We start from the raw sequence: 10,134 nt of genomic DNA on the forward strand, positions 1-10,134 counted from the left end.
CGAGGAAGGAGCAGCACAAGAACATCCATCAGCAACCCAAGTTCTTCTGCCACGATCTGCTCTCCGGCGTGGGACACAACTCCAAATTCCCCTCAGAGTCTCCAAATGTGTTGTGCTCTGTGCTTAAAACATGGCACACTAAATGCCCTTTCTCTCTCACTATCTTTTTGTTATGATTAGATATTTCTTGAAGAGAAAAAAAAGAGGCATTAAGAAACCCATTGCCCTGCCTCCACGCCCCGCCCAAGCAGACAGCAGATCCAGCATATGGGTATGGCACCCACAGATGATGAGCCACATTCACATTTACGACCCTGTCTGAGTGCAGCAAGCGCCCGCCGGCGTGCATCCTGCATCGCTGCCTGGAGCCACAGAGGGGGACCTTTTTGATCTTGCTAAGCTTTATCGGCTCCTAAAGATTCAAGGACAAGTTGATAGCATAATGCACAGCCTTGAATTCTTTGCCTTAGGAAAGATAAGAAAATTCATCTGAAGCTATTTCAGACTTTTCTGGAAATGGGACACTCTAGAGATTAGAATGCGCTGGTAAAGGCCCTCCCTAAGTCCGGGAGCTTGTGACTTTTAAGACGTGTGCTGGTGACTCCAACGCCGATCCAGGTGGTGGAGTCTTCCTTTCTTCTATCCACTTCCTTTCCCTTGTTGCAATTGACCTCTAACTCACACGTGAGCAGTATTTTGTCCTGAGAAATTCTTCTATGTAAAAAAGTGTCCTCCTTGCTCTCATGCTCTGTCTGTCTCTATCTGTCTCTGTCTGTCTGTCTGTCTGTCTCTGTCTCTGTCTCTGTCTCTGTCTCTCCACTCCAAGTTCTCACTATTTGCTCTGGCTGTCCTGGTCTGTCTTTAGATTTAGCTGGCTTCAAACTCACCAAGATCAGCCTGCCTCTGCCTCCCAGTTCTGGGATTAAAGGGGTGTACCCCCCAGCTACTTATCCACATCTTAAAAGGGGTCCTGTGATGACGAGAGAGACCTCACCTAAAGAGTGGGCTCACACTTATGTAGTATGAGGCAGTCATACACTTGCCACACACACTCCCAGCCAGTCCACGAAGAGCCATCATTATGAGCCTGTGGGGACAAGGGCCCTCCAGGCAGGTCTAAATGACACTTCAAGGCCCTGCCTCTGTCATCTAAATGGCACACAGCAATGATAGATGGAAATATTTTAAAAGTAGTATGCAAGCTTGACTGCACTCAGAACCAAGATGTATACCTCAGTAGATCAGAGGTTTAAACTACTTACTCTTAAAATACACACACACACATATACACACACCATACCACATGCCACACCATCACACACACACTACACCATACACACACACACACACATACACTACACACTATACCATACCACACACATACACATATACCATACATACTATACACCACATATCACACCCACACACATACACCACACACCACACACAACAGACATACCACACACACCACACACATACACACATACACCACGCAATACACCACATACATACACCACACATACACCACACATACTACACACCACACCACATACCATACACACCACAGACACCACATATATCACACACATACACACAACATACACACGCACACACACATACACCACACACATACCACACCACACACACCACACACCCCCCACACCACACACATACACACACACACACACACACACACACTCACACACACATATACAATCTTGCTAGGTAGTCTAGGCTAGCCTCCAACTTGCTATCCTCCTGCCTCCTCCTGAGTGTTAGGATTACAGGTGTGTGTCAATGCGCCTAGCTACTTACTATTTTGAGCATCCAAGTGCGGGGCCTGTGGAGCTCAGTGCCCAACAGTAGGTGGAGACAGCTGGGAGATTAGTCTTTCTATATATGAGAATTTAAAGCATCCCACGGGAGGTAGAGGACCACAGACTCGACTAGACAGCCAAGTCACTAAAAATGAAGCTAGAGAGAGGGTTTATCACCTGGGAGAGAGGGATACAAACAGCAGGACCCGGTCCCAAGGCAGGAACACGGGAGAAAGAGCAAGCTTGAGGAGAGTGGGCAGCCGCACACACAGCAGGACTGGGGTGTGCTCTCAGGCTCGCCACACACCCAGGATGCCCGGCTCTGCCCCGAGGAACCTGGGACCCAGTGGAAGGAATTGCCAAAGAACCTGGGGAGTTTTAAAACATATGATGCCCAGAGGAAGATGGGATGGAGTGGGATGGAATTTTCCAGAGTAGAAAGCATTGTATGAAAAGCGCCTGAAAAATCCCAGGCACTATAACTAAAAGTGAGGCCCTCTCGGGAAAGCTAACGGCTCCCACTGCCCTGCCGCTCCTGTTACCCACTCTCCCTCCCCTGAAGCTGCCTGCCTCAGCCTGCTCTGGTTCCATCCCAGCCTTAGGTAGAGAGGAAAACCCAGGCTTAGGGTGAGGAGAAGCAATTCTAGGCTCTGCTCACACATCTGCTGCCACCCGAGGGGCTTTATCAACCCCCAAGAACGATTTCTTTCCCCCAGAAAGGGGCCAAACTGGGCCTACAGAACATTGGTACCAGGAAGGGCTCTGGGCGGCGGCATCATGGCAGGCTCTGGCTTCACTCAGTTGCCAGCCCACCTCCTTCACTGTTAACTCAGTATTCACAAGTTACCCAGCCTTAGGTGTTACCCCACCAGGCAAAGGGAGGGGTGACGCCCGCCAGAGGGGGAATGTCAAAGTGGAAAGTGGATGGGTAGATGTTAGCAGTTTGTCATAGTGTCACATACTCAGAAGACACTTAACTCGGGAAATTACTATTCCTCATGGGGAGGCTACCCATGGAAACCACAGGCCCCCAAAGGGCAAAACCAGAGCCTACTCTACAGAGCTCACCTCTACACCAGCAAGGACAGGCAGGCCAGGAGGTTTTCTTTCCACCCTATTTCCCCAGGTAGTCCTCCTTGTGTGACCTTCCCTCTGGAGAAGTTCCTGTCAGCACCCAATGCTAGCGGACCTGGCTCCACACCCTGGTCCATCCACCCTGCCCCGCCCAAGCCCACGCCACTTCAGCATCCCTACCTCTCTCTGCTCGCTGCAGATCTTACATAGCCACAGGGGCCGCTTCTGGCCGGGGGAAGCCTCGATCCCACACTTGGTGCAGACTTTCTACAAGAGAGAGGACACATGAGTGTCAGTATTTAGAGTGCTTTCTCATAGGCCGTGGAGCCAAGGTGGTGGGCCCCAGGGGATCCTCTGGCACCTGCTAAGGGGACAGCTTCTGCTTCGAGTCAAGGACAAGAGCTCCCAAAGCACACTTAATCTAGGAACCTTCGGATGGCTTTGCAATCTCGTTACCCCCAGCGATAGGTCTCCAGGTTACAGATTGCACATCCCATAATTCTGTCCTGTAAGGACCACATCAAAAATCAGCTAACAGGGAGGGATAAATACCAGCTAGTGATCTCCACAGCACCAGCATGCTCAGCAGAGAACTGGAAATCACCCAAGCGCCTAATACCTGGGGAGGATCCAAGCGAACAACAGACGGAGACGCTGCCTTCCAACCGAGGACTGTGGCTACCTGCAGATGTGGGTGGGAAATACGGCCCTCTCCCAAAGGAAGTACACACTTGCTTAAGAGCTGGCCAGAAACCCCCACGTGTGCCTGACAGCTTAGGGGCCACGAGGAGACACAGGCACAGCAGCTTAAGCACGCACTTGGTACCACATTTCTTCAGGCAAGGATTCCAGGACCTTATCAGTAAAGTGGTAAGGAGCCCACGGTACAGGTCGGGGGTGAAGGGTGTGGAGAGACCTGAGACCTTGTCCGGGGTCTGAGGCAAGGGAGAACTGGTTCAGCAATGACTCTTTTGCACTCCCTTCCCCCCGCACATCCCTCCCCACACCTTGCCTCCAGTGCTTCTTCGTCTACTCAATTGTTTAAGTTCTTAACATCTAAAACAGACACTTTGCTTTCCCAAGAGGCACAGCAACAAGCAATGGAGAGGGAGGCCAGGATAAACACTGGGAGGCAGAGGTGGATTTGTTGGGGTTGATATTGGTCCCTAGCCTACCAGGGGCATGTGATTGAAAAATGGTGGCTTTTCTTGGGGGTTTACAGAGAGGCTCCTGTCCTTTCAGGGACTGAGGGAAGGGTGGATCTGTTGTTTGGCCTTTGCTGCAAACTGCCAACTGAGCAAGGGACACATCTCTCCGTGGAGAGAGAAATGTCACCAACTTGGCTTCCCCAGGAGTGTATCACCAGCCTGATTGGGCAGCCGAGCCTGTGCTCTGCAGGAATGGCGGGTGCCGGCGCACTCAGGAGGGAAGCAATGATGCATTCGTGTGTGGGCATGGATTGGCCACCATCCAAAGTCACTTCTCTGGTTTTCTAAACAAAGTGGAATCTGCTCTAAGGGCCTGTCTCTCCGAGCTGGCAGCAAGGTTCCTTCTCAGGTTCCAGGTGGCACAGGGGTTCCTTACTGGCTCTCGGGAAAGTGGTAGGGTTGCAGTGCTTGTAGCCAAGCACGTAAGGGAGTGTCCTCTCAGAACTACCCATTGCTCCTTCGAGGTGCTCCTTCGAGGTGCTCCTTGGAGGTGCTCTCAGCTCTCTGGGCCATTTGAAGGGAGAGGCAGCTACCAAAGTGTTAGCCCTGCCTGCGGACCGTTTACAGGCTGGGGATAGTAAGCCTCTCCAGGGATTGGCAGCTCATCTCCTAGGCTTTAGGTCACCACCTCTGGTGTAGGCCTCAGAGAGGCCAGAGGTTCCTGCTGCCTTCTTTACCCTTTGCCCTGTAACACAGAGTGTGCTCTGCCCGCCCAAGGCTGTTGAATGAGACCATGCTCTTGACAAATCAGGTGTGATGAAAATACCAGTGGCCACCATTGATGGAGCAGTCATGTGTGCCAGGTACAGTGGCCCCAGCAACAGTGTGTAGAAGAGGTGCGTGATGCGTGTGACGTGATCCCTGTGAAGACATGGAGCGACAGAGACTCTGAGATCCTGCAGACTGTTCAGTTTGAGAGCCACCAAGTGGGTCCATCTTCCAGAGCTCAGCAGAACCATCAAGCCCTTTCTTTCCCCAGGTGCCACATGCTACCCACAGCAAAGAAGGCTGGTGTCCCCTGACAGGGACCTAGGACATGGCTGAAGGCTCTAAGTAGCTGGCCAGTGACACAGCAGACTGATTCCCCTGTGGCCGGGTCCCCTGGGGATGGGCATGTAGCTGGGGCACACTCACACATGCCCCAACCCTGCTTCTTGGCCAGTCTGGTTCTGTCCTGAGTTCTCTCTCAGCCTAGCGGCCTCCACTAGCAGCCTGCAAACTGCCCGGCTGCCCAATGGTCACTGTCCCTAGGGGAAAGGGACAGTGCAGTGTCAGGCCCTATCTAGGTTGGATCAGTTTATGAAAAGACCAGAGTTCCTGACTGAAGCTACAGGAGCTGCTTTCCACCGTAGTGTTGGAGGCCTGAAAGGCTGACAGATGGCAGCCTTCTAGAATATTCCCATGTGAATGATGACAAAGCTAGGCTCTGGCCGCTTCCTCTTCTTATGAAGTTTCCAGCCCCATCGTATGGGCCCAACCCTGTGACTGCCTCTAACTCGAGTCACACCTCCAAGTATCCTATTGGGCAGGGCCATCAGAATGTAGGTTTAGGGGACACAAATATTTGGTCCATAGTGGCTTCCCACTGTGGGTCTCTCTCTGCTATTGCATGGTAAGGACCTTTGGTATCTCTTGAAGTCATCTGTGCTCCATCCTACACCACCTAGCACTCGGCCACCAACTTGATGTCCTTGTAACCATGATCCTGGTTCCTGGGACCAGTGGGTCATGATGCCAGGACACAGGCTTTGATTGGGGCAAGCTGGGGTAAGCTCTTGGGTGGGGATACCCAAGCCGGTCCAAACCTCAGATATTCTTATGTCTAAAATGAGCTCGCCACTCATCATTTTGAAGATTAACTTGAGATTCACATGAAAAACAAGCAGTACATAAAAGGCACTCAGCCGGCGCCTAGCACTGTTTCATTAGTGGTACCTGTTGCATTCTGCTGTAAATGCCTATGAGATTTTCCTCAAGCTCTCCATCATTTGCGGTAGTATCTAGCAGCCATGGATAATCATTTAAAGGGAGGTTAGGGACCAGGGAAGTGGCTTGATGATAGAATATTTGCTCAGCAAAATGTGCCCATCCTTGTGCCCTTGGAACAGAGCACAGGTTGCTGTGAACCAAATGATGAACTGCGGCTTTCCCAGGAATCACCGTGCCAAAGGTGAGGGTGGCTCAGCTGCATCAAGTGGGGTGTGTGTGTGTGTGTGTGTGTGTATGTATGTATGTGTGTGTGTGTGTGTGCGTGGGGGGGGGTTAAGTGAGATATATATTAAACATTTTAACACTTATTTGCTATGTGTGGAGGTCAGAGGACAAACTTTACCTTCCACCATGTGGGTTCCAAGGACTGAACTCAAAGTCACCAGACTTGGCAGCGAGTGCCTTTACTGACGGAGTCATCTCACTGGCCTCTAAATGGGGTTTCGAAGGATGGGGTATGCATATCTTGTTAAACCATCTGATGGTTGCTGCATCCGTGCTGTGGGGCCAGGGGTGGGGTGGGGGAAACAAGGAAAAAGCTCACAGTAACTGTCCTGTCCTCCACTCAGACAGATGTGGCATGCAGTTGCTCTCCATGGGTGAGGCTGAAGACAGTAGGTGTGGCTCCAGTCCAGTGTAGGAGGAGGGAAGAAGGGCTGATGGCCCATGCATGCTGGGGTACGGAATCCCCACTTCTCCACAGCAGAGAATGAAAGCCTTTGAGTTGTGCCGCTCAGGCTCTGGAAGTGAGCGTGACCCAGATCCTGGGAGCTCTGCCACTCAAGAAGGGCAGAACACACTAGAAACCTTTCTGCGTCTCCTGGGAGTCACAGTGGCTGTCTGGCAGAGGAAGTCCAGCTGTGGAGGGTGTTCAGGCTTTCCTTTTGTCTCTGTTTTTCTGTTCTATGAGTCTAGTGATGGAGTCTCAGTGCTGCCTGCTCCCTAGGTTCGAACCAGGACTGTGGGAATTCAGGTGGAGAGAAGAGAAAGCCACTGCCATCCTTCTTCAAGTTAGAAAGGGTGACAGTGGGGTTTGTCTCTTTGACTCTTTGCCTTTTAGAGTTTTCTGTAGGGGATCAGAAAGGTGTCAGGATGGGGCACACCCTCCCAGGCGTGCAGAACCCTACTGCCCTGCCAAGCTACAGCCACCACTGGCAGAAGCTACAGTGAGCCCAAGGCACCACTCGGCCATATTCACATGCTTGGAGCACGCCTGGCTGCCAGGGAGCTGGGTATTCCCTAGAGGCCGGGGGCTATGGAAAGATAACATACTCCACTTCAAATAGTACAGGATTGCTGCTCTATTAAATCTCAGATCAAGAGGGAAATAATGAGACATTTCCATTTCCCTTTGTTTGGTCTTTTGTTTTCGGATTCCAATACAGAAAATTAAGCAGCCAGTATTTAAAAGGAATGAATGAAAGAAAGGCTGTGCATGAAAGAGCAAGCGGCCTTTCCACCTGGCAAGAAGACCCTAGGCCTGGGGGAAGCCATTGGCTTCCCGTGAGCAGGATTGCCTTCTGCATTGAGATGCTGGCTTCTGGGGACCTTGCTGCCTGGGTACCTGCCAGCCTGAAAATACATCTGAGCACTAATGAAATCCCCCTAAGCTTCCAGACTTTATGCCCTGTGTCACTGTTTCCAATCCATCCATTTGTCCCTTTGCAGATGTGTGGTCCAGCCCCGAGAACCCAGGGAAGGGGCCAGTCAGTAGGGCACAGGCCAGAATCAGTTGATGCCCTTTGGAGGCAGCCTTGGACTTGGCACTTCCTCAACCTCTACTTTTCCTCCCTCTACGTCAATGGCAACAGACAACCTGTGCCCACTCAATAATTCCTCCATAGGAACTCCAAGCCACAGTCACCACCATGCCTTAGCCTATACCATGGGCCCCACAGCCTGTGTCCCCCCCACCATACCAGCCAGACCCCCCCAGTTAGTTCATGGCATATGGCCTACTGAACTCTACAAATGCCGTTTCTCCTACTTCTGCCAGCCTAAGAGACTTCAGAAGCTTCCTGTTGCATCTGGATGAAGACCACCCCCTTCTGCATGGTGAAGGGTGTTCAGGATGGACCCCCCCACTGGCCTCTGTTCTTACCTGTCTCCTGCTCTATAGTCTTGCTTTCTTCACTCTACGGTTCAGCCACATTGGCTTTCCGTTAGAGCCTAGTCCTTGCTCTCTCTCTGCCCCAGGATCCCACTGTGCTGCAGTCTTGACTGGGCTGCATCTGACCACACGGTCGTCCTCACTGGCCTAGATGTCCTTTAGACTCGAGGTGGAAGTACCACTTCTTCCAGGCAGGCTTCTCTTGCCTTACCCAGTAGCAACTTCCGTTGCAGGCACTTGCCTCTTCCTCCTGACTGTCCAGGTTATGTTTTTGTCCTCTGATGCGCGTGAAGGACCACTGCCACTGTCCCTACCAGGCTGTCAGACAGGGCAGAGGCCATGTCTGTTGTTGCCTACTTTCCTCTCCTCGGTGCCCGTTATGACTATCAGCAGAAAGCACGAAGGAAGAAAAGGAAGCCCCCTCTACTACTATAACCAGGAAGGTGAGATGTGTTCTCCCTTAGATTGTGCTCAAGTGCTGGGAGGCAACACACAGACACACGCTTAGCAGCATGGGCCTGGTCTATGCATGAGGTCCATGCCAAGTGGTTCTGATGAGTGGGATGCTGGGGTGGAGGTTAGACTGTGGAGAGGCACACACAGTGTATGGTGTGGGGTCCCCAGAGAAGGCCGCATTACTGGCTGGGGGAGGCGCTTATTCTTAAGGAATGAAGCACAAGGCCAGCAGGGCAGGCCTCAGAAATGACATAAAACATCCTTTGCTAAAGACAGGCAAGCAGAGATGTTCATCTCACATGAGCACCCCTGGGGTGCATCCTGTAGGCTGCCTGTATGTGGAACACCTGTTTTAAGGCTGGATCCAGTGTCCCCCAAATGCCCAGGAAGCCAAGGTCACATGTCCCCTACCCAGACCACAGCCAACAGCCCGAGAGCCTGACAAAAAGGCCCTCAAGGGGCAGGCATGGAACTCGATTGGCAGAGTTTACCCAGAACCCAAGAGCCTTGGATTCCACCCCCAGTGCTGCAAAATCCAGGGGGACCACTCCAGTAATTCTAGTGCTTGGCAAATGGAGGCAGGGAATTGGGGCTGAGGAGCATCTTCAACTACATGGCAAGGTAACTCAGGCCACACGAGACCCAGTCCCAAAAATAAGTGTATAAATTAAAAGGCTCTTAAAGCCAGGAAGATCAAAACCCAGGTGCCTTTGCCTAGCTCCCGTGAGTTCTCAGTGGGCTCCCTGACACCCCAATCCCACCATACTTTGCAGGGCACTCACCTAGTGGCTTCAGAAGCTGCTTCAAGTGAGGAGCTAGAGGGGGCTTACAGGGAAGGGCACTGTCTTGAGGGCACGCCTGGCCATTTCTCAGGACAGCCATCTGGAGCAAACGGCCACCCACACCTGGGAGAACCCTAGGGCTTCTCAGCACTGTCACTCACCACCTGGAGATTCAAGCTCATGGCACTTTGTCAACTCAAGAGGGGAGGTCACCTTCAGAGACTCTCTATACCAGCAGGCCCGAGCAACCTAAACTGTGTCACATTAGTGATGGTAACAGTAGCTATGTACTTATTTATTTTTTAGAGATGAGATTTTGCTTGGTTGTCCAGGCTGTACCCAAATCCCTCCTATGTCAGCCTAAAGAGCAGCTGGGACTACAGGTACAACAGAATAGTTATTGGAAAGTATTTGGTGGGGCTGGAGAGATGGCTCAGTGGCTAAGAGCACCGACTGCTCTTCCAGAGGTCCTGAGTTCAATTCCCAGCAACCATATGGTGGCTCACAACCATCTGTAATAGGATCTAGTGTGTCTGAAGACAACTACAGTGTACTCATATACATAAAATAAATAAATTAACTAATTAAAGAATAAAAGTATTGGCCGGGTGATGGTGGCGTACACCTTTAACCCCAGTACTTGGGAGGCAGAGGCAGGCGGATTTCTGAGTTCGAGGCCAGCCTGGTCTATAGAGTGA

The 10,134-nt window shown here is 51.6% G+C and overlaps 1 protein-coding gene across 1 annotated transcript in view; it reads right to left on the reverse strand.

The window, feature by feature from the left end:
• Rph3al (rabphilin 3A like (without C2 domains)) overlaps positions 1–10,134 on the reverse strand; it is a 145,348-nt gene that overhangs the window by 49,701 nt on the left and 85,513 nt on the right. Inside the window, exon 5 of the mRNA XM_031351529.1 lies at positions 3,072–3,158. Coding sequence (XP_031207389.1) covers positions 3,072–3,158 — 87 coding nt within the window. The remainder of the gene's footprint in view (positions 1–3,071; positions 3,159–10,134) is intronic.

Source organism: Mastomys coucha, unplaced genomic scaffold (assembly GCF_008632895.1).
Source record: "Mastomys coucha isolate ucsf_1 unplaced genomic scaffold, UCSF_Mcou_1 pScaffold5, whole genome shotgun sequence".
In the NCBI taxonomy this organism is placed as follows: domain Eukaryota; kingdom Metazoa; phylum Chordata; class Mammalia; order Rodentia; family Muridae; genus Mastomys; species Mastomys coucha.